The sequence below is a fragment of the Ovis canadensis genome, chromosome 2 (genome assembly GCF_042477335.2).
Source record: "Ovis canadensis isolate MfBH-ARS-UI-01 breed Bighorn chromosome 2, ARS-UI_OviCan_v2, whole genome shotgun sequence".
NCBI classification, from domain to species: Eukaryota; Metazoa; Chordata; class Mammalia; order Artiodactyla; family Bovidae; genus Ovis; species Ovis canadensis.
In genome coordinates this window covers 13,622,296-13,647,113 of record NC_091246.1, presented here as the reverse complement: position 1 = coordinate 13,647,113, position 24,818 = coordinate 13,622,296, and the positions used below count along the sequence as shown (strand labels likewise).

At 45.4% G+C, this 24,818-nt stretch overlaps 1 protein-coding gene across 5 annotated transcripts in view; it reads left to right on the top strand.

The window, feature by feature from the left end:
• The window catches only part of PALM2AKAP2 (PALM2 and AKAP2 fusion), a 513,846-nt gene that overhangs the window by 132,503 nt on the left and 356,525 nt on the right, over positions 1-24,818 (top strand). For all 5 annotated transcript variants that reach the window (XM_069575463.1, XM_069575460.1, XM_069575462.1 and 2 more), the window contains exon 2: positions 10,529-10,574. In XM_069575463.1, coding sequence (XP_069431564.1) covers positions 10,529-10,574 — 46 coding nt within the window. The remainder of the gene's footprint in view (positions 1-10,528; positions 10,575-24,818) is intronic.

The following is a 24,818-nucleotide window of genomic DNA, read 5'->3' as shown; positions in this document are numbered from 1 at the left end:
CTTCCTGTGTCCTCATATGGTGGGATGAGAGAGAAAAGCAAGCTCTCTACTGTCTCTTCTTTAATCCCATCACGAGGGCTCCATTCCCATGACCTAATTATCTTCCAAAGGCTGCATCTCCATCACATTGGAGATTTGGGTTTCAACATTTGAATTTGGGAGCTAGGGCATGAATATAGCACCCTGTGATGGGCTGAACAAGTGACTTAGAATCTTTGCTTGGATACAAGCATATCTAGGTAAAAACACATCCAGAGTGACACAGATGGATGAATAAATAAGATTAGGTTCATGATTTTGAAACAGTACTCATGACCACCTTCAATATGTCAGGAGGTACATTACATGATGAATACATAACATCATGTGGGCTTTCCAGGTGGCTCAGCGGTAAGATATCCACTTTCAATGCAGGAGCTGCAGGTTCGATCCCTGGGTCAGGAAGATCCCCAGGAGGAGGGCATGGCTACCCACTCCAGTATTCTTGCCTGGAGAATCACATGGACAGAGGAGCCTGGCGGGCTACAGTCCATGGGGTCGCAAAGAGTCGGACAGGACTGAAGCAACTTAGCATGCATGCACATGGCATCACTGGATTATAATCACTTGATTTTATGATAATCTTGTAAGATGGATAGGAATGTCTTTCCCATTTTACAGACAGAGTAAGAGTAACTTAAGCTCAGAGAAGTCAAGTACATTTCTCAAGGTCATTAAGTGGTAGAATTGAGATGTAAGGTCCAGTTGGTCCAATCCATGCTTCCTGCCAACCTAGTAGCTTTGTTACATGCAAACAACCTTCGTAGTAGCTTGTAGGATGCTGATGAATCCGAGCTTTCCTTCAGGACTCCGATTTATCATTTTTAGAGTTAACCGAGAGAGGGACAAGTCAAGTAAATAATTTGCTAGTCACACACTCTGTTAGGAATTGGGAGGGATAACCACTTTTCCTTCCCAAAGGGACCACCATGCTTGCCCTGAGAGGGTGGGATTTCTGGACCGCTGTGGAGTTAACAAGAGGGGACTTGGGAAGTTAGAAAAGGGAGGGGGAGTCTGCATTCCAGGCATAGCTCATGGTATGAGAAAGTACCAAATTTGGAATGGGACAAACAGATGAAGAAGGTGTCAAGTTCTCTGGGGAGGAGTAGGGGGACTGGAGGCTAGAAACAGGGTAAAGCTCTGACAAAGATGTACGGTGACTTCTGAGCCTGAAACAAAGGAGAACCATCCCGAACCCTAGGAGCCTCTCCTCCCCCATTCCAGCAAAGAGGAGTTCCACGCCAAAAGGGGACCGAGCTCCTGCTGGAAACAGAGTGCCCGTCTACAGAGGGAGGTCGTCCATTCCAGCAGAGAGCTCTCCAGCCACGGGAAACGCCATCTCAGTCTCCATGGCTTGTCCACTGGCAACAGATGGCTTCCCTAGGGCTTGACTTAGGAGCTAGAGGTGGAAAGTGAGGAGCTAGAGATGGAAAGAGAGGAACTGAGTGGGAAGAGGGGGAATCGTAAAGGACAGACAGGAGACGCCTGGATCCTAGCACTAGCATCAACAGTCTGACACCCAAATGTGGGTGCACAGCACTGAATCCAGCTCAGACCCTAGAAGGCAGCAGCCTCTCCATCCTCCACGCCCAGCCTAAGAAGGCTGTCCCTGGAGACGAAACGACGGGAGTAACATCAGCAGAGAATGCAGGCTCAGCTGTGCCTTGGACGTGGCTCTGCCAGCTGCTTTTCCCCAGGGGACAGACACGGCTCTCACTGGGGAGAAGCCTGGAAAGTGGCTGAGTGTCCATTTCCCAAAGGCCTGAGCCCAGGGCAGCTCAGGGAACTGCTTTCTCTGACGCAGGATCTGCAGTCTTGTTCGTGCTCACTCCCTCCTCAGCAGAACATAACACACGTTCCTTTGTCAAGTCAGCACAGGCTCCATCCTCGGAGCCTCCCTGAGGGGCTCTCCCCACCCCCAGAGCTCCTGGCTCCCAGTCAAGCAGACGCCTCTGCATCAACTCTTTTTCCACCCCCACCTCCCCAAGTATGCCATTCCCTCTTGTGGGATAAATTTAGCTCTGAATGAATGAGAGAGGAGGGCACAGTCATGTAAACACGGACCAGGTAGCTTTCCAATCTAAGTTTGACACACACACAGATGGCAGAAAAGATTCAAGTATTCCTGGTTCCTTCTTTCTGCTGCTTCTACCACATGCTCAGACCCTGTGTCCTATTCTCTGCATTCCGCAAAGCTAATTAAATATGTAGATCAGGATGTGAACCATTTGACTGGATAAAGCAGAACTCACTTGAGTGATTGAGGAACATTAAGGAGTCAAAGAGAGCCTTGGGTTGCATTGGACATTTTCATTTACTGATTTGATGGTCGTAGAAACTCATCAGACACTTGGAAGCTTCTTTTGTCTTATCTATTAGCCGAGTCTTCTCTCCTGGTGGCCGAGCCTGTGGCTGCTAGAGAATGTTGCAGTCTTAAAGACCTCGCCTCGCCCCACCTGCCGCCACCCCACTGACCAGTCCTTACCTCTCTGAGTTCCTGGCTTCCAAGGCATCGCTTTGACTGTTGTCCTTGCCCCTCTGAGAGCATTTCTAGTTCTTAAGGCATGTCCTCATTCATAAGTTCCTTTCATCCCTATAAGAACCTTGTGTGGTAGTTAGCTATCTCTTACCCAGTGTACAAATAGAAAACTTCAGCTCAGAGCAGTTAAGTGACTCTTCTGAGGTCACACAGTAAGTGGCGGAGTTAGGATTAGGACCTAGTGTTGAGATTTTGTCTGGGTGCTCTTCCAGTTCTACCTTGAGCTGTTCTGAGGAAAGGCTGTCTGTCCATGATGCCCCAGCTAGAAGGATTATACTGGGTAAGGAGCAATTTTTTGTTGTTGTTGAAGTATAGTTGATTTACAATGCTGTGTAAATTTCTGGAGTGATTCAGTTATATGTATGCACATGTACATGCATGCATATAAATGTACTTTTTCAGATTATTTTACATTATAGGTTATTGAATGATATTGAATATCTTAAAGTTTCCTGTACAAGGTCCTATACAGTAGGACCTTGTTGTTAATCTACTTTATATATAGTAGTTTGTATCTGCTAATCCCAAACTCCTAATGTATCCCCCCTCTTTTCCCCTTTGGTAATTATAAATTTTTTCTTCGTGAGTCTGTTTCTGTTTCATAAATATATTCATTTCTATCATTTTTTTGATTCCACATATTAGTGATATATGATATTTGATATTTTTCTTCCTCTGACTTCCTTCACTTAGTATGATAATCTCTAGGTCCATCCATGTTGCTACAAATGACATTATTTCATTCTTTTTTATGGCTGAGTAATTTTCCATTGTGGGCTTCCCAGGTGGTTCAGGGGTAAAGCATATGCCTTCCAATGCAGGAGATGTGAGTTCAGTCTCTGGATTGGGAAGATCCCCTGGAGAAGGAAATGGCAACCCACTCCAGTAATCTTGCCTGGGAAATCCCATGGACAGAGGAACCTGGCAGGCTACAGTCCATGGGGTCACAAAAGAGTCAGACATGACTTAGCAACTGCTGCTGCTGCTGCTAAGTCACTTCAGTTGTGTCCAACTCTGTGCGACCCCATAGATGGCAGCCCATCAGGCTCCACCGTCCCTGGGATTCTCCAGGCAAGAACACTGGAGTGGGTTGCCATTTCCTTTTCCAATGCATGAAAGTGAAAAGTGAAAGTGAAATCGCTCAGTCATGTCCGACTCTTAGCAACCCCATGGACTGCAGCCCACCAGGCTCCTCCGTCCATACAACAACAACATTCTGCTGTATGTAGATGTGTGTATCTGTGTGTGTGTATATATATATATGTGCCACGTCTTTATCCATTCATCTGTCAAAGTATATCTTAGGTTGTTTCGATATCTTGGCTATTGTGAATAATGCTACTATGAACATTGAGGAAGGCGTGTATCTCTTCAAATTAGAGTTTTCTCCAGATATATGCCCAGGAGTGGGATTGCCGGATCATATAGTAACTTTAATTTTAGTTTTTATTTTTTAAGGAACCTCCATACTGTTTTCCATAGTGGCTACGCAAATTGACATTCCCACATGCAGGGTAGGAGGGTTCCCTCTTCTCCATGCCCTCAGGAAGGAGCAGTTTTTGAGACTTTCTGGCTATTACCTCTTGGTGAGAACAGCTCTAAGGGGGCCAAACGCAAGCTGAACCCATTTTGCCAGTGTATGGAGGGTGGGCAACGGCAGGGGGCAGGCGGCATGCAGGATTGACTCGCTGGACATTCCAAAGGGCATCAGAGGGGCTCAGCATACATAAGTGGTAGGAGCTGAAGCTCGGCTTTCCCAATTTCATTATTCATTCCCCAAACAGGAGGGCACAGAGGATTTAACTGACAGGTCGCTGTCCCTGCACAGACAACCCCCCAGAAAATCTCTCTCTTGTCAGCAGTGCTGACTTGCCGGATGAGTACGGTGTGATCACATCACGGTTAACAATGAAAGCGTCGATGGCCACAGTGCAAAACAGGATTCGAAGCTGACGGGGCACTTCATGCTCATTGTTCTAGGGCAAACTAGACTGGCCCCTAAGCTCTCTGAGAAGCCCGTGATCTGATTGTGTCCACTGGCATCAGACAGCCAGATGGGCCTTCCCAAAGAGTTTTCCCCTTTGTAGCTAATTCACTCCTAAACCTTGAATCACTTCTACCAAGGAGCACCTTTATTATGTGGGCATGTAGCTTTCTTCCTAAACACTCCGCTCCCTAAACACTTAAGCTTTTCTTTCCATCTTTTCCTTGGACTTAATCCGTGTCCTCTTAAGTATTCCCTTGTCATTCCTTCTTATTTATAATTATTAAATTGATTCACTCCAAAAGATCAGGGTGTAGGTGTCTATGAATTGTTAAAGGAGAGCCTGGTAATGAAATTTCTAGGCAATAAATGACACAGAGCAGAATCCTTCCTCTTGAAAGGTGAAAGAGAAGTACCTATTTATGTGGGGGACTTAAAGACTATTGATAGTTCACCCCTTTTCTTAAAAGCCTACATTGTGAAAACAAAAACAAACCAAGCTAACATAAAAGGGTAGATACAATCAAGTCACTTACTTGATGTGGTCTGTGACGGCGTTAATGAAGTGGCAATTGGGTTGAATAATTAGGACCTGCCATCACTGGAGCACCAACTGTGGTCAGTCTCGTGAATTTTCAATCTATCTTGATTCCCTGCAATATCCCTATGAGGTTAGAGTTGTTATCTTCCATTACAGATGAGGATATTGAGCTAAGGGAATTCAATTTGTGCCACTGGTCAGTCCAAGTACTGGGATTCTAACTTGTCTTTATAGCTCATCCCTTTTCTCTGTGTCATACCCACCTCCTAATCCCACTTTTCAAAATGTTTATCAACATCTGAATGTCCCAGCAAGGTGAAGGTGGGATGACCCCTAACCGTCCAGATCTTGTTCCTCTATGCTCTCCTTATAGCCCCTGGTTTCTTCCAGAAATTCACAGTGTTGATCAGCTGACATTGCCAAGGCTCATGCTGCTGTTCATGGGGTCGCAAAGAGCTGGACATGACTTAGTGACTGAACAACAGTTGCCAAGGCTAGCCCGGAGAAAAGGAAGCCATCAAACGGAAGTTCTACTGTTCATTTCTGGATGGATTTCCAGGTGCTCATTGTGATTCTTCTATGTAGAGAGCTTCGACAGTCTATGCTTTAAGTGACATCCAGCCTAGTTTATTTCCCACGCTGGAGCTCTGTTTTCTAACTTCTTTCTCTTTCTTGCACGATGGGGACTCTCTCTATGGATCTGTCATTTGAATCCCATTGAGAAAAACATCACATACTTGAAATCCCATCAACTTCCCCAAATTGTTCACAACCACAGGAGCCAAAAGGGCTCTCAGCACCATTCCCCGCCTTTTGATTCTGTGCAGCCATATGTTTTGAATGACCATGTATTCTCACAGATCTTAGGCAAAAGATAGCTGATACAAATACAAGCAGTTTGGACCACCTGGCATTCCTTTGAAAATTACTTTTGTCAAAGGAAAGCTTCAGGTTACTCCAAAATTTCACACTCTTAGCTTCTGTTCAGCAAAACTTTAACTCATTCAGTGGGTCTTGGTGAGTCATTTCCCTCTCAGTTTTCAGAACTCCTGTTTTCCCCACAGAGAATAGGCTGTGATCGTCTGTGGTTCCCAAAGGACTCATGCCCTAAAATAGATTCTGCAGTTTTTATTACCAAAGCATCTATTTTGCAAATTGAGCATTCTGTGTTCTCTCCATACAATGCTTTGCAATACAGCATCTATCAGAAAAACCATTAAACAATAGGGGTAGTGCTTATGCGATGTGGCTTAATGTCCCAGCAAGAACTAGTGATTTGTTACACCCATTATGCACCCATTGTAGTAGATCTTTTGAGATTTCAAATGTGTGGAGGGCAAAAAGTCACCCATATTAGCACTAAACTAGGAATTCTTTGTAATACCAAAGCCATTGCCTCATGTCTAGTATAGAATGACTACACAATAGAAGTTTATGAAAGAAGTGGTACAACTTGGGTTATAAATGTCTGTGTTGATAATGGGTTTGCTGATTTTAAAATGCTAAAATTTAGAGATTTGAGGGGAGACGTGCTGGAAGAGGAGAAAATGTTTTCCCTCTACTCTTCACGTGTCTTCCTGTTCCACTTAGAGTTCTTAGTCACAAGCAACAGAAACTGATTTGACTTGCTAGGAGCAGAGAAAGTGCATTTATCACGTAGTTAGAAGAATAGCTGGGAAGATGAGAAGACGCTTGAGCAATGGGCAGGACCAAAGATGAGCAGAAGCCTGAGAGAATTCTCTAATGCTGTGTCTTCAAGGCCCTTGGCCAGTGCACATACCTCACAACCTGGATTGCGTGCCATGTCATAACTTCCAGGGACCTGGGAAGCAAGGCATGTCCCAGCTTCTATGTTGGGAATTGGCTCTGACTCTCTCTATGGCTTGTGATATGGGAATTCCCCTAAAGATGGAAAGGGCTTCACAAATTGGGCAGCCAAAAAATATGGAAGAGTCTGCTACATTTCCACCTGGACATGTCCCCAGGGTCGAGCATTCTGAATTTCTTCTCCCCTTTGACTTTTTGCCATAGCTACTTTGACAGTCCTCAACACTTAGGGAACATGACCGCTGCATATCTTCGGTCTCAGGCAGTTGAAAGCCACTGAGGAAGTAAACACAATTGGTCAAAGAGTCTTCTATCTATTCCTAGTAAACCCAATTAGTACAATGATTCATCCCTAACCCCTACCTCACCCCATAGATATTTAATTCTATACATGTATCCAGAGAAATGTGACCCAGGAGATTCTGATGCATACTTCTGATTAAGAATCATGTCTTAATTTCCCCCATATCTCACAGTTTCTTTTATAAACCATTTCTATTTCTCCCACCTATCTCAACCAAAGACACTTCCATCAGCTGAGGAAACTAGGCTTCTGATATATGCTCACTCAACTTCTCTCTCCTTCAACTAAAATGTCTTCACCTTTATTCATTCCATCTTTTGTCCTCTTTCATTTTCCCTTCTTTCCAAGGCTAACCCGGCCACCAGGGCTTGTTTGAATGTCCTCTGATCTAATCTGAGACCGAACACTTATCTCCCCTTTTGACTATGTCTTTGGTCTCACTTCCCTGATGCCTAATTCCCTTTGATTCTGAAACATTCAAGTCTCACCTCATCTGACAACCTCTAACTTGCCTTTGCTTCCCATAGACCACCTCCAGTTCTCCCCAACACCCTCATCTTCCATATCCAAAGATCTTCAAGGAGTATTTTGTACTCAAGGATGCTCCTTTCCCACCTCTCATTCATTCTCAACTCTCTGTCACTGCTTACAGGCTCACCCTGTACACATACACAGCTCTTTCCATGTCACCCATGGTTTCCTGGCTGCCCAAGGCTCTTCTTAGTCTGCATCATTTTTTTTTTAAACCTCCCCAAACCGTCTGACCCTGTTGAGAAACCTTTTTTTCCCCATTGTGATTTTTCGTGGAAACATCCATCTTGATTTTTGCTTCTCATTCTCAGATGACACTTCCTCAGCCTCCTTTGCTGGGCTTTCTCTTCTTGTGTTTGTTCTGTTTCTCACTCTGGCCATTCACATCTCTTGAGCTAGAACCACAACGCAGATGACAGCCAGATGCATGCTCCCAATCCCGATTCTTCTACCTTGAGATGCAAAGCTTTCAAACTGGTCACTTCCCAAAGGTGCCTAAACCCTTTGGGGGCTTAGGATCTCACCTTCCGTCATGCCTTTAAAAAATTTATCATAGCAAAATATACATAACATAAAACTGATCATTTAAGAGTACAGTTCAGTGACATTAGGTCCATTCACATTGTTGTGTTCTTCGAATTCTTTAATATCTGTATCACTGGAGGGGAAAGGACCACTTATTCACCACTGAGGCTTGCCTCCCTTTCATATGACTGGCTGAGCCTGGTGGTTATGAATGTGGGCTCTGGAGGGTCTGAGCTGAGCTAAAATCCCAGCTCCGTGACTCTGACTGAGTCCTTCAATCTCTCTGGTCTCACTTTGCTCATCTTGTTATTCTCTGCTCTAGCTGGGTACACAGTCACTCTGCTGAAGTAATAACAGCTTTGTTTATCTGTGAGCAAACACCCTCAAAAGACTTATCCTCTAGAGCTGGCGCTGGAAGTAAAGAGAAAATGCACCGTTTGAAGAAAGTGATGGGTCTTAGCCAGAAAGAAGAATATATATATTCTGGATATACTGGAGAGGGATGTCAAATCTGGTGTTGGCTTGGATTTATGACCCAAACAGCTCCACCGATGCCTGTTATGAAAAGAAAGGGAAAACAATCAATCAGTTAGTTAAACTGCTTCAGTCTTTGGGCAGAGTAGTAATTGCTCTTCAAGTGACAGGTGAAACCTCCCTGAACGTTGAAAAGGTGATTTAGTAGAAATTGTAAGAATTTTCCCAGGAAAGAGGTCATTTAGAGAAATTTGATGTGCATACTTTTAAAAATGCCTGAAGTCTTGCATTTATCGGATCAAGCACCTGAATAGGTCACATTGGTTTCTCCCCCACCCTACCCTCTTCATATTTATTTCATTTTATGGAGAAAAGTTTGCTTTTGAATGTTGGAAATTCTAGCAGCCTCCTCCTGGATGGTAAGAGGTATTTTGTTTGTTTTTACCTTTTATTTCCTTTTAGACTGGAGCTTCTCCATCTCTCATATCCAGCCCAGGGCCTGGCATAAAGGATGCACTTTAGTACTGTCTCCTGTTTTAGTAAACTGAAAATGAAAGTTGCTCAGCTATGTCCGACTCTTTGGGACCCGGTGGACTATACCGTCCATGGAATTCTCCAGACCAGAATACTGGAGTGGGTAGCCATTGCCTTCTCCAGGGGATCTTCCCAATCCAGGGGTTGAACCCAGGGCTCCCATTTTAGTAAAGAAGAGGTAAAATATTTTAGTGACCAGATCCTGCTCTTCCTTTCAGTAACAATTCTCCGTGTTTTAGCCCAGAACATTGCAGGATAATGTTAAGAACAGATTGCCCTTTACAAAGCACCTTTATATACTTTATCTCATTCAGCACTTCCCTTTTCAGATGAGGAAACAGAGGTTCAGAGTGGTTAAGTGACTTGCCCAAGGCTTTACAGCTATTAAGTGGTCAAACCAGGCCAAGGAAGCACCTGTAACTACAAAATTTGCACCTACTAACCCTTGGTTGTCTTTCTAACCCACATTTGACCCCAAAGAGGGATGGCCTATGTTCAGCTGTACGCTGTCCTTGGCCAACTTGACCGCTGTGGATCCTGCCATCTAAGGCATGTGGGCAAGGCAGCCCTTCCCAGTGAGAAATGTCCCCATGTCGAGTTCAGGCTTTTGGCACGAGTCAGAAGGCAGGACGTGCTGGGGCCCGGCTTTCTACCTGAGGCCCTTGGGCTGGCTTCTGCAGGTCCCCAGTGAGCACGTGTCCACCTGGGCGCACGAACCCTGCGCCCTAGCGGCTCCCGTGCGCCCCGGGTGCCCACCCGCACGCGTGGTGCCTGGCGGCTCCTGGGGGAGCCCCCGCTCCCTGTGGCTACAGCCTGGGTGGCTCCCGCCCGCCTAGAGCCGCCCGGGGCCCGTGGCCGCGGGTCCCCCCACACCCCAGGGGCGGAGCGAGGCGCGGAGACGTCAGGGCGGAGAACGAGCGCGGGGCGAGCGCGCCCTCCCGGCGGCTGCCCGCGGCCCACGTCCCCGACTGGCGCGGCCGGCGGCCGGGAGATGCAGGGAGCGGCAGCGCTGGGGCGCAGCCAGGCGGCGGGCCGGGCGGGGGCCAGACGCTGAGCCGGGCGAGCCAGCCGCGCGCACAGCTCTGCCCGCCACCCCCGGAGCAGATCCCCGTAGGCTTTCCCTGGGGTTCTAGCAAAGCTCCCCCCCGGGGTGCCCGTCAGTCTCCTCGGGTGACTACAGCGTGTGTTTTGTTTTTCTTCCTTCTTCCCTCGCTGTGTGCCCTTCTCCAGGATGGCAGAGGCGGAACTGCACAAGGAGAGGCTGCAAGCCATAGCAGTAAGTCCACTTTCGTTTTATTTTCGTGCTCTATTGTCTGGGATGGGAAAGGACCCCGAGCACTGCGGGGCCGTCGACATTCCAGCACAGTAGCCACAGGACATGTGTTTTGGGGATAAAAGTCTATCAAGGCTCAGCTACGCTGCGTTTTATTTTATAGTCTGTAGATGGAAAGCCCCAGGGCGCGCTTTGGGCTGGGGATTTGAATGTGGAAGATTGGCTTAGAAATAAGATGCTTGCTACTGGGCTTTGGGGAAAGACGAAAGAGAATCATGGGGCGGGAGGGGGGTACAATTCCTAGAATATTACCACCCTGTGCTCACTAATACTCTGACTTCAGATGCTGGAGAAGGCGGGAACGGTCACCAAAAACCCTGACTTCCACGCTCTCTGCAGAAGCTGTTGGTCTGCTAAGTGAAAAACCAGCAGTCCACTCAGCTGCCAGTCGCGCGGTAGAACCTCCTCCCTGAAACCGAGAGTATTCATTTTCCCTGTTCTGTTTGAAATTGACAAGGGCACTGGCACAAAGCCACCACCTTGGGTGAGAGGAAGGTCTGGGGACTTCTTGGAACAACTGGGTCCTGGGAATAATATTCCAAGAGAGCCTCCTTCTTATGTGTGGTTCCTCACCTATTTTCAGCATACAAAGGAACAGCCAGTTTGGGCAGAGTTTATGTGCACTCTCAGAAAAGTGTACCCATGCACATCTTGAGTATAAGAGAGCTCTCCAAGGCTGCCTACATTTGAGTGGTCCTGCCCCAGTGCTGCCAATGATCCACAGATGTGGTATTTTTACTAGAGCCACCACAGCTGGATTATATATTTCTTTTGCAGATGAAGGAATGATTACTACTGCTCTATGAAATAATAGCAATTAAAAGAGAAGCTATGTTAACATATTGGCATAAAAGAATCTCCAGACATTCTTCTACCTAAGTAAAAAAAAAAATTTTTTTTTGTCCAGGAGTTCCCTGGAAACACATATGAATTTGTTGGAGAAACAGTGTGTAATGTTTTGGAAGCAAAGTATATGAAAATGTTTTCAAAATCCTTTGGACGGATTCTTCACTGGGAAATGCACACAGGCTCTTCTTTTTCTTTTTAAAGAAGCATTTGATGTGGTCTCTGTGGCTCTGAGACCCTCTTTATCAAAGTCTTCAAATCTTAAATGTCTTGGAGACTTCACAGCTGAAGCGAGAAAGACGTTTGTTGGCATTGTTGAATGCTATAGCTTTTTTCGTCTGTTGGGCAATCTTTGAACTTGGTGTTCAGAGCTCAGGAAGACTCCCCCCCCCCACCCCCCGCCGCCCCACCTTTTTTCCCCTTTCCCTCTGAGTGTGTGTATTTTGATGGTTAGTGAAGTTGTTTGTTTTCTAGAGTTTGTGGCCAGGCAGTGTGGCCAGTATGTCATGAACTGGGTAAGAATGGAGATATTCAGTTCTTGGTGCCATGTAGCTGGTGGATGTTTTATATAAACTGAATAATAGGCTGCTTTAACTGTCCATGTAGTGGCTGCTCCAGAGAGCATTCCATTGCTCTCATCAGTGGCCGCTGAAGGCTCCCAACAGTTGTCACATTTTCTGCCTTTGCAGGACCAGCTTGTCTGGATGCCTGAGGAACAGCTGGGCCTCATGAAAGGGCTCGCTTTCCAAACAGGGAGCCAGTAGCAGCTCACACTTGGGCCACCCTTTTCCACGTGAGGCTGGGTCATTCCCAGCAGAGGCTAAATGGATTTTTGAGAAGGGTCTAGCCAGCCTTCTGGGATTCTTACACCCGTGCAGTTGTGGAGTTGAGTCTGTCCTGTACTTGGGAAACTGTTAATAATTCTCATGAATGATTCTGCCTCAATGAACATATCTTAGTGCAGATTTTCTAACAGCAAATTAACTCTGTGTATGTGTGAGAGAGAGAGGGAACTGAGAGAAGGGGTGGAGGCGCTTCTGACCATGTCAGCTGTTCTGTACCCTGCTTTGACCTAATGCATACTCTCCAAAGTTTGCAAACCCTGAGTCTGTCTGCCACCTTCCTAGGTTCTCAGGGGACCCTCAGGAGCTCATGAGCCTGCTCCCAGAGCCTAGTCCTCCTGAAGTCTCTCTGGAGATTTGAAGGAGGAAGAGCAATGACTCTATCTCTTCACCAACTTGGGCACCTCTCCAAGAGGAGAGTCTCATGTGTAGATTCTTGAACACTCTTCAGTCTATACCTTGGTCCTTTGATCTATAAAGAAGGCTCATGAGTTCTGCTCCAGGGACTGGCTGTAAGGTTTAGATATGGTGCAGGCGAAGGGCCTGGCATGCAGGGGCCAGCTGATGATCTTCAGCCAGAGGCATCCATTCCTGTCTACCCTGCTGCCTCGTCCTGTGAGGGCAAGAGGCAACATCTCTGAAACATAGTCTGAACGACCTGTATCCTCCTCTTTACTCAACTGAAGGCCAGGGCTCGGCCCAGCATCAATTCCACCGGCTGCTCAGACCCAGGTGCAGAGATATGACTGGAGGATTCAGCCATTCAGCAGGTATTTACAAAGTGTCGCCTCTTGGGAAAAAAGTCACAATGCCAAAAAGTCAGTGTCCCTGTTTCAGTCATCAAAGGGAAGACTTTACCCTTTGCACACTTAAGTTCTGAAACCTATGTCACATGATCATTGATGGGATTCCCCCTGCCACCTCCAGGGAATGAAATACTCAGAAACGATAGTGCTTTAATTGAATCTTCCAGTTGAGTCCAGAGACTAATCAATGAGAAAAGATGAATCTCGTCCTATTTCCTGCCAAAAGCGGAGCAAATCTTGACAGGTGTCTCTGCTCCCAGGCTCTCAGCAGTAGGGATGTTCCTGAAGCTGGAATTTTAGGAGAAAGCAAAATAATTCTGAGGCAGAATGAATGTGGGTTGTTAGTCCAGGGAATAATGATACAATTGCCATTTATTGACCATCTTCTATTCAGCAAGGCCCTGTGTGTCATGCTTCTTTTCTTAACCTCAAGTTAATGGTTTAACATAAACAATTTCTAGCCAGTGGAAGGAGTACTTATATAAATAAGCACACAGGTGGAGCAGGTAAACCAAGGAGCTGTAGAACACTTTCTCAGAGATTTGAGCGGGTCGTGGAGATTTGGTATAATATAAAATCATGCAAATACTTCCCCATGAGCAGAAGGAATGTATTTACTTGTTTGTTGTTAATTTATGATTTATTTGGAAGAGTTAGTAGAAGAAAGGGAAAGCCAACCACGTGAAGTTAAGTCAGTAGCCCAAGGCACCAACTCAGTAATAAGACTCAAGTGCATTTTTAACACAGAAGATGTCATTTAGTCCTGATGAGCTGATGGGGGAAGAACGTCTAGATTATCCATGTTTTAAAGAGCCAGGATCAGAACCCAAATTGCAGGGCCCGGGAGCTTGTCTATTGACCACTGCCCAGAAATGCACCCCCCAAGACGGTGGCAGCATCTTGAGCTCCTCCCATGAGCTCGCTGTGTGGGTGGTTCCGGCAGCCCCTGTGTGAGCGGATGAGGGAAAAGACTGATTCAGTAGCATCGGGAAAGGCTGAGACAACCCACGAGGCCACATCCTTTTGAGAGTCTTCCAGTGCATGGAAATACCTGCTGGAAGCTCTAACCAAGTGAGTAACCCGTTCTCTCGGGGAAGAAGCTGCAGTGTCTCAGTGCAAACCAGTTTTTGGGGGAGGATGTTGTTATGTCTGCATGTCACAAGAAGAGGGTCTTCCTTGGGCTCAGGTGAAGATAACTGAATGTTTCAGAGATTGTCTTGAGCAAAAGCCATCAGAGAGGTTCTCAGGCCATATGTGTTGAGGTGGCGCTCGTGGTCAAGAACCCACCTGCCAATGCAGGAGATGTAAGAGACTCAGGTTCAACCCTTGGTTCGGGAAGATCCCTTGGAGGAAGGCATGGTAACCCACTCCAGTATCCTTGCCTGGAGAATCTCATGGACAGAGGAACATGGCGAGCTACAGTCCATAGGGTCACAAAGAGTCAGGCACAACTGAAGAGACTTGGCACACTCACAAGCTGCCAATCCAACCTACGCTGGCTTTTTAGGGTGTTTGGTTGCTTATTAAGAACTTGAACTCTGGAATAATAAAAACGATCTTTGGCATTTGTGTAGCACTTTACAATCTACAAAAACCTGCATGTATTACCTTAATTCTGATCTGTGCCAGGCAGGGCTCATTGTCAGCACTTTACAGGAGAGTATGCAGAGGTGTCTGGGCTCACACAATGAGAAGTGGAAGGGTTGTATCTCTTTCCTGACTCCTGATTCCTAGTATCGGTGGTGTGTCTAGCTTTGGGCGCGGGGTGCTCTGCTAAGGCTGAGAGCTGCCTCTAGGATCCTTCAACTGGGTCTGGGGGCGGAGGAGAGGGGGTGAGCTTTGGGGTATGTGTGCCAGGGTGTGCCTCTGTGGAATCTGCCCTTTGGGGATTTCACTTTGGGCCCTTCTCCCCCTTAAAACACTCCCCCAGGGGTTGCAGTTAGTGGCCTGTGGCCTCCACCTGCTCCCATTTTCTGTCCTGAGAAGACCTGGATGTAGGTGGGTGGCTTAGGCTGGCTCTGCTCTGTACTTGCAAAGAGACAAGGCATTTCCTTGGTTTCATCTCTCAATGTTGTTCTTGCCTCTGAGCAGTAAGACCTTGAGTATCAGAGTTGGAATGTGGACCAAAAGCTCAGAAAACCAGTCAGCCTGCTCTGATCCAGACCACTTGGGTTGGCCTATCTGGCTCTGGCAGAAATCCTGGCTGCTGTTTGCATGGAATCCAGTCCAGCCTAGCTTCCCAGGTCAGGGATCCCTCAGAGGCTCTAGATACTCAAATCCAAGACTTATAGTAACACAAACTGTGGTTCTTGGGGAGACCATCCCTGTACATGTCCCCTATGAATCTCTGTCATTGGCAGGCAGCTGGTAAAAGGATGGGAGAACTGAAGATGCCAGCCATTCGTTTGTTCATCTTCTTCCACGTAAATGGTACCCTGCTTCTAAAAGTTCAAGCTAAAGTTTAAAAAATGGTTTGCCCAGGACAGTGGTGCTGAGGAAGGATTTGACCCAGATGACTCTGCAGGACCGTCCAGTGGATAGGTGCCACTTGGGGCACATTCAGGGTCCTTGCCAGGTCTGAGAGTGCCAAGGCAGGCCTTACACAAATATGCCCAAGGGTCATACACCTCTCTGACCAGTTATTTGTACCTATGAGTGTTTCAGGCTTTAGCCTCTTGGGGCAAAGAGCAGTTGCTCTGGCAAGTGCCCTGTGAAATAGACCAGTCATCATTTAAAAAGCCAAGCAGGGGGCCTTGTGGATTACGATTTGTCAATATTTAGAAGAAATCCAGGGCTCAGTAATAGCCCTTCTACATTTCTCTGGGGTTTTCCAGTGCTGTGGGGACCACCACTGTTGACCCTTTGAACTACCCACATTTCAGCACTGATCCCTCTTGAGGATACTGATCAACTTCCTTGGCAGTAAGAGTTGGTCCTCGTGTTGAGGTATTAACTGAGACAACAAGTGGCATTGATGCACAGACACAGTGGTTCCCAAGGCTGCCCGTGCCTTGCAATCTGGCAAGTAACAAGCATGGATTCTGGCCTCTGAAAGCCTTGGCTCATATCCAGCAGCCTTTCTGTTAGTATCTGTGTGACCTTGCTGTTCCCCGGTTTCCTCATCTATATGGTGGGGATAATGATAGTACTAGTCTCATGGAATTGTTTTTGAAGGTTATTTGACAGGTTTCACTGGAAATACTCAGTGCAAGCTTACAGATATCACTCAACAAAAGTTTTCTTTTTATAGTAAGTGAATCAACAAATCATAACACATACATTTTTAAGGAGAAAATGGATGCAAAGTGTGAAAGATGAATTCTTTTCACCTCAGCTGGTGAATTGCCACACTGGGAAATTTCATGAATATAGTGACACCTTTGCAGTGCAGGAGGATACTAATAATAACAATGAAAAGGATTGTTTACAGTGAACAGGATTTGCAAGCTCGGAAGGACCTGGGAGCCAGCATGTAATATAAATGAGTGACACAGATTGAATGGGAAATTGTAAGGACCTGAAGAGAAGATAGCACTTCTCAGTGAAGGTACAGTTAATTTATACCAGGTGTGAACATGGGTCCTATGTTGTCCCATCCCCTGATTCTCAAGAGAAGCCAGAAATCTTCCTTTTTAAAATGTGAGAACTCCCACTTCAAAATCAACTGGCTTAAAAAGTTTTTAAAAATTTGTGAATGAAACAAAATTTCTTTTGGTCCACGGGTTGACCTTTCATGACCTCCAGATATAGGTAGAGCTTTGAACTTTATGCTCTGCTTTCTTTATGCATGGACTTCTTTGGGTTTCATAAGGATGCTATGAAGTAGTACTACCTGTCCCCCTTAGATCTTTCATAATGTTACAAGAGCAGGGTGCATTTTCAGCAGGGCTTTCTGAGTTTGGTGTCCAAATGTTTGGATCATTGGGAAAAGTGCATATCTGCTATATGTTGATATTAAATTAGCTCCTTTTAACGACTGACATTATTATAACTCAAAATTCATGATGGCTTTCTCAGAATTGAGAGAAAAGCTTAACATACATCACCTTGATGTGGGAAATTCCACTGTCATAGAAGCATCTTTAACAAGATAGACAGGCCATCTAGTGGTTAAGCCCTTGCCTTCCAATGCAGAGGGTGCAGATTTGATCTCTGGTCAGGGAGCTCAGATCCCATATGCCTCATGACAGAAAAACCAAAACATAAAAAACAGAAGCAGTATTTTAACAAACTGGATAAAGACTTTGAACATGGTCCACATAAAAAGTTTTTTTAAAAAAAGGGTAGGCAAATTTGAGCTGTCACATGTTACCAGGTGTTTGAGACGATTTTAATATATCAGCCTTGAATTACAGACAATGTAGGGTGACTCAGCTGGGCTCAGGACTTCTAATAATAGCAGCAGCTGCTACTGGACATAGACTTTTGGCCAGCAGTGGTATAGAACCGTGATTCTCAAACTGCAGTACATTAGGATCACCTGGAGGGCTCCTTAGAAACACATATTGCTGGGTCTTCCTCCTAGAGAGTTTGATTCAGTAGATCTGGGGTAGGGCCTGGGAATTGGCATTGCTAACAAGTTCCCAGGGTTTGCTGTTCCTAGCTGCAGCTGCTGTCCTAAGGAACACATGTGGAGTACCGCTGGTGAAGTGATAGAAGGCCAAGGGAGATGATGGCCTGGGTCTTCATAAGTATCACACACCCACTGCGACATGCCCAGGAGTTTGTGAAGTATGGATGTCTTAAAGAGATGAGATGGAATAAGAGACCAAATTCCAGTGGGCTATGGTCGATGGGGTTCACAAAAGAATTGGGCGTGATTTAGTGACTAAACAATGACAACAAACCTAGCTCAGTTGGAAAGTGATGTAGTTGTGTCCTTCTTACATCCATTGGCTGCTCAAGAGGAGATCTTGTTTGTCTTGGGTACTTGTTTTAATCTATTTGCTTGTGTGCGTGCTAAGTTGCTTCAGTCACACGTCTGACTCTTTGCAACCCCATGAACTATAGTCCTCCAGGCTCCTCTGCCCATGGGATTTCCCAGCAAGAATACTGGATCGGGTTGCCATTTCCTATTCCGGGAATCTTCCCGACCCAGGGATCAAACTTGTGTCTCTGGCGTCTTCTGTATTGGCAGGAGGGTTCTTTACCACTGAACCACCTGGGAAGCCCACGTGAAACGTGTATGATGCTCTAGATGGAGAAGTCCCAGAGCAGATCAGCCAGTCAAGTCTTGTAGCAGCCTCTCCAGCCTGCAGGCCTGATTCTCAATGCAGCTGCTTCTCACGTGGGCAACTCTAATAGGAGGCCAGGGCCGCTGAGATTCACTTACTAAATGATGGTTAGTGATTCTCCTAAGTCACTCTGTGTGCACGAGCCTGGCTTGTCATTGGCCTGTCAAAGAGGAGTTTATTCTCGCCAAGATGTCCTTCAATCTTCCCTCATCCTAATTGTAGCATCCATTGTGCGAACCAATGCTTCTTATTCAGATAGTTTCAGCCTCACCCAGGCTCTTAATTTGTCTTAAAACACAAAGCACAGAGGCCACACGGCACAGGATGAGACCTAAGAGAACACGGACGGGCTGCTGGGTGATGGCCGCCCAGCATGAGGAGCTTTGTAGAGGAAAGTTTGCACATGAGTGCTGTGGGTTTGGGCGAATACCGCACAGCTGAGACCTATTTCTGGCAGGAAATGCCGGCAGAAGCAGAGGTTTGTGGGGGTGGGGGTGCATGTTGGAGCTGCATATGCCCTTGGTTAATGGGTATGGCAGTCTTTTCCATTAGTCTCATGTTGAATTAGAATCCACAAAAGGAGATTATTAAAGACACAGACAGACAGAGACAAGCCTTTAGTCTATTTACATAATGCTTGAACGTATATTAAAAATACTTTGGGGCCAGTCTTTGAGTCTAGTATCCATGTTTCTATAGCATCCTCTGAGCTTAGCTAGAAGAAGGAAATAGGGAACCTGGTCCCTTTCCCTTGCATAAAACGGGAGGGGGAAAGAAAAGCCACGTGTGCCTCCAAGATAAAAGCCCTAGCAAAGGCTATAAGCCAGACCTCAGAACACATCTTCCAGCTCTTCGTTTCCCCTCTGGCAGCCTATTTCATTACCCTTCGGGCTTCCAGGCTCTTGACAGTCTGTGCACTAGCAAGATGTCTTCAAGGCATTTGTGAAACCTGCCCTTAGTTTTTCGCTGCAGGATACCGATTTACTTACTATTCTAGGTGGGTGGGATTTCTGCCCCCCCGCCCCTCTAGGCTTCTTCTAAATTATAACCAGTCATCAGAGGATTCACTTTATTTTTAAAGTCAGGGCTGAAACTTAAAACTTTGAGGGTTATAAAAAATGTTATTCTTAACAGAAAAACATAGGCTTGAAAACTTAACCCCTTGGTGGTAGCTAGGGGGTCCTCTTTCTCTGAGTTTGAGCAATGATGCCAACAATTTTTGAGACCAGTATATATCACATGGGGCTTCAGGCTTGGGACCTGTGATACATGTATGTCCTTATGTGATGGAGAGAGAAGCCAGATCTGGGAGAGGTACCTTTTGGCCAAGAGGCAAGCAGTCAATTCAGCTGCTCCCCTCTGTCTCCTGATTCATCTTTTTTTTTTTTTTAAACACACGCAAAAACCGTATGGTTGAGGATCATCTTTATTGTTAGTGATATATTATTTTACCTTTTTTTTTTGGCCACTCTGTGTAGCATATGGGATCTTAGTTTCCTGATAAGGGATTTGACTTCTCAGCTTGGGGTGATGATACTTGCTGCTTCTAATGGGTCAGGAAATGGTTCAAAAATTTTCTTGCCACAGTGGGACTGAGAGACATAAAGATTTGAAAAGTGGAAAAGCGTGTAGAGGTTCATCAAGAAGTTAAAAATAGAACTGCCATGTGATCCAGCAATTTCACTTCTATGTATATATTACAAGGAAACAAAATTACTGTCTTGAAAGGACATCTACACTCCCATGTTCATTGCAGCCTTGTTCCCAGTAGCCAAGAGATTAAAACAACCGAAGTGTTCACTGACAGATGATTGAATAAAGAAAACGTGGTATATCTAGAGTGGAGTATTATTCAGCCTTTATAAAGAAAGACATCCTGCCATCTGTGACTAACATGGATGGACCCTGGAGGGCATTCTGCTAAGTGAAAAAAGCCAGATACAGAAAGATAAATGCCTATAATCTCACTTATATGTGACATCTAAAAGAATATTGAACTTATAGTAAGAGAGGAGAATGGTATATACTAGAGGGTGGGAAGTGGGGGAAAGGGGAGATGTTAATCAAAAGTATAACTTTCAATTATAAATTGAATAAGTTCTAGAGTCCTGATATATAGCATGGTGACTGTGGTTAAAAACCATGTTACTATATACTTGAAATCTGCCAAGAGAGTTAGATCTCATGTGTTATCATTAAATACACTTAAATGGTAGCTGTGTGAGGTGATGGATATATGAATTAGCTTAATTATGATCTTTATTTCCCAATATATAGCAAAAATATATTGTACACTGTAAATATAGACAATTTTTTTTTCAATCATACCTTAAAGCTAGGGTAAAATGATCTGTTAAAAAAATGATCTGGAAAGCTTGAAGTTAGTATGAGTGGCCTTGAAAGGAAACACTGCTTATCCAGGAAACACACACACACTATAGGTAGTGATAAGCCCATCATCTGACTGCTCATTTTTTTTTTTTTCCAGCTGGTATGTAGGCAGCCGTGTTCATGAACAGTGAAATCTGAGCATATGTGTTTAGAATTTGGTGCTGGTCATCAAATACAAGTTGCAGCAAAACCCAAAAGATATTTAACAGTAACTGAGATAGGTCTTTCTTTGGAGGGAATGATGCTGAAGCTGAAACTCCAGTACTCTGGCCACCTCATGCGAAGAGTTGACTCACTGGAAAAGACTCTGATGCTGGGAGGGATTGGGGGCAGGAGGAGAAGGGGACGACAGAGGATGAGATGGCTGGATGGCATCACCGACTCAATGGACGTGAGTCTGAGTGAACTCTGGGAGTTGGTGATGGACAGGGAGGCCTGGCGTGCTGCGATTCATGGGGTCACAAAGAGTCGGACACAACTGAGCAACTGAACTGAACTGAGATAGGTCTGTGGGGATGGGTCAGAAAGCAGGGCAGGTCCTGGGAGGCTAGCTGTTGATATACTCTCTAGGTTGTCAGACAAAGTGAAGTAAGTAAAAAAAGGGAAAAAACAAATATTGTGTATTAATGCATATATATGGAATCTAGAAAAATGGCAAAGCAGAAATACAGATGTATAGAACAAACTTATGGGCCCTGAAGGGGGCGGGGGGAATGGGATAAAATGGAAGATTGGGATTAACATATATACACTATTAACAGTCTGTTGAGGGCTTCCCAGATGGTGCTAGTGGTAAAAAAACTGCCTGCTGGTACAGGAGATCAAGAGACACGGGTTCGATCCCTGAGTCAGGAAGATTCCTCTGGAGAAGGTCACGGCTACCCGCTCCAGTATTCTTGTCTGGAGAATCCCATGTACAGAGGAACCTGGTGGGCTATGACCCATAGGGTCACAAAGAGCAGACACAGCTGAAGTGACTTAGCATGCATGCATAAAATAGATAATAAGAACCTACTCTATAGCTCAGGGAATGCTACTCAATACTCTGTGGTGACTTAAATGGGAAGGAAATCCAAAAAAGGGGATATATGTATATATAAAGCTGTTTCATTTGACTGTACAGTAGAAACTAACACAGCATTGTGAGCAACTATACTCCAATAAAAATTGATTTTAAAAAGAATATACTCTCTAACTCTACCAGCTACTAGAAATAAGACTCTGGCAGCCTGATCACTCCCCGTCCTTATTCACCCAGGAGTGAGGATGATAAATGTCTGATCAGCATTGGATCTGATGGCCATGATGAAGAAGTGCTGGGCTTGGCAACACAGAGGAGGCTAAGGTGAAAGTAATTTCAGTTGCTCAGTCCCTGCCTGCTCTCTTTCCTTCCTGCCATCATTGCTTTCTGTCCTGATGTATCCTGGCCTCTAGAGGAGTCCAGTTCTCATCTGCCCTGAGCTCAGGTCCACAGAGCAAATCTTGAAACAGAATGGCTTAGCAGTGGGGGGAAAAGGAGGGGAACATCTCCCCCGTAGGGAGACAAGGCACCTCAGGGCTCAGAGAGCAAGTCAAAGATGGCAACTTGATTCTATAGCTTTCTTTCAGTGGGAGGAAGAGTCTCCCAGTTCCTGAGAGTTTCCCTTGGGCCAGACAGCTGGCAGAATGCCTTATATTGGGCGTTAAAACCTCAATTGAGCCCAGGTGGCAGGCTGACGTGGTGGCTGAGCTTGTGGGACTCTGGTGACTGGAGAGAGTGGGCTCCCTAGGCAGTACTCAGCTCCAGCTGATGGGCACTTTATGGGAATACAACTCAAGGATCTTGTATTCTTCAAGGGCATCTGGAAATCCAATTTTTGAAGGAAGTCTGTTGATATTTATATCATAACCATGGAAGCACTATGTGGGCAAACCAAACACAGATTTTAATCCAGTGTGGGCTGGATTCATTCCTCACCCCTGACCCCTTCCCAATCCCCACCCCAGGACCCCAGTTTCCCACTTCGCTTTTCACAACAATATTATATTTAATTGTAAAGCTGGTAGTATGTGGAGATTCTAAATATAGGTGTGTTTAGTCCTGTTGGACAAATAAATGGGCAGCCTGCCAGAAACCCATCGAGGACCATCTTAGGAGGATGTAGTCTCAGGTAGAGTCAGTATTCTACTTAGATCTGTTCCTTGTCCAGCATGCTGCGTCAACTCCCCAGTTCTCTGTAAGAAATAACAATTGAAAACACTCCTGAAAAATGAAATTAACATAGAGCAAAAGTCACCTTTTTGATGTACACTTCTCCGAATTTTGTAAGATGTAGATTTATGTAACTGCCAGCACACTCAGGGTGCAGAACAGCCCATCGGCTTTCAGGACTCCCCCAGTAAGCACTGTTTTTTAAACTCTGTACACATTAGAATCTTGGAATGTAAGTAGTTCTCCTTGTCTCCACCTTGTTCAGTTCAGTTCAGTTGCTCAGTCATGTCCGACTCTTTGCGACCCCATGAATTGCAGCACGCCAGGCCTCCCTGTCCATCACCATCTCCCAGAGTTCACTCAGACTCATGTCCATCGAGTCGGTGATGCCATCCAGCCATCTCATCCTCTGTCGTCCCCTTCTCCTCCTGCCCCCAATCCCTCCCAGCATCAGAGTCTTTTCCAGTGAGTCAACTCTTCGCATGAGGTGGCCAAAGTACTGGAGTTTCAGCTTTAGCATCATTCCTTCCAAAGAAATCCCAGGGCTGATCTCCTTTAGAATGGACTGGGTGGATCTCCTTGCAGTCCAAGGGACTCTCAAGAGTCTTCTCCCAACACCACAGTTCAAAAGCATCAATTCTTCGGCGCTCAGCCTTCTTCACAGTCCAACTCTCACATCCATACATGACCACAGGAAAAACTATAGCCTTGACTAGACGGACCTTAGTCGGCAAAGTAATGTCTCTGCTTTTGAATATACTATCTAGGTTGGTCATAACTTTTCTTCCAAGGAGTAAGCATCTTTTAATTTCGTGGCTGCAATCACCATCTGCAGTGATTTTGGAGCTCCAAAAAATAAAGTCTGACAGTGTTTCCACTGTTTCCCCATCTATTTCCCATGAAGTGATGGGACCAGATGCCATGATCTTTGTTTTCTGAATGTTGAGCTTTAAGCCAACGTTTTTGCTCTCCTCTTTCACTTTCCTCAAGAGGCTCTTTAGCTCCTCTTCACTTTCTGCCATAAGGGTGGTGTCATCTGCATATCTGAGGTTATTGATATTTCTCCCGGCAATCTTGATTCCAGCTTGTGTTTCTTCCAGTCCAGCGTTTCTCATGATGTACTCTGCATAGAAGTTAAATAAGCAGGGTGACAATATACAGCCTTGACGGACTCCTTTTCCTATTTGGAACCAGTCTGTTGTTCCATGTCCTGTTCTAACTGTTGCTTCCTGACCTACATACAGATTTCTCAAGAGGCAGGTCAGGTGGTCTGGTATTCCCATCTCTTTCAGAATTTTCCACAGTTTATTGTGACCCACACAGTCAAAGGCTTTGGCATAGTCAATAAAGCAGAAATAGTTGTTTTTCTTGAACTCTTTTGCTTTTTCCGTGATCCAGCAGATGTTGGCAATTTGATCTCTGGTTCCTCTGCCTTTTCTAAAACCACCTGGAACATCAGAGACTTCATGGTTCACGTATTGCTGAAGCCTGGCTTGGAGAATTTTGAGCATTACTTTACTAGCGTTCCTTGTACCCTGACTTTAAGGCTTCTGAAAATCACTTAGAGGTTAGAGGGTTAACCAGAACAAGTTCTTGCTTTTCCCCAATAGATACCTTCTGCTTCAGCCTAGTTTGTTTTTTCTGCTCTAGCCTCTACTAGAGTTATCACATTTAGCAACTAAAATTATAGGATGCCCAATTATTGCATGGGACACACTTTTATACTAAAAAAATGATCTGTTGTTTGTTTGAATTCAGATTTAACTGGGCATCCTATATTTTATCTGGCAAGCTCATCCCCTTCACATAGATGCTGCATTCACAACTGAGTTCAGAACCCACTTTTTCTGGGTCTGTGTTTCACTCTTCCATGTGAA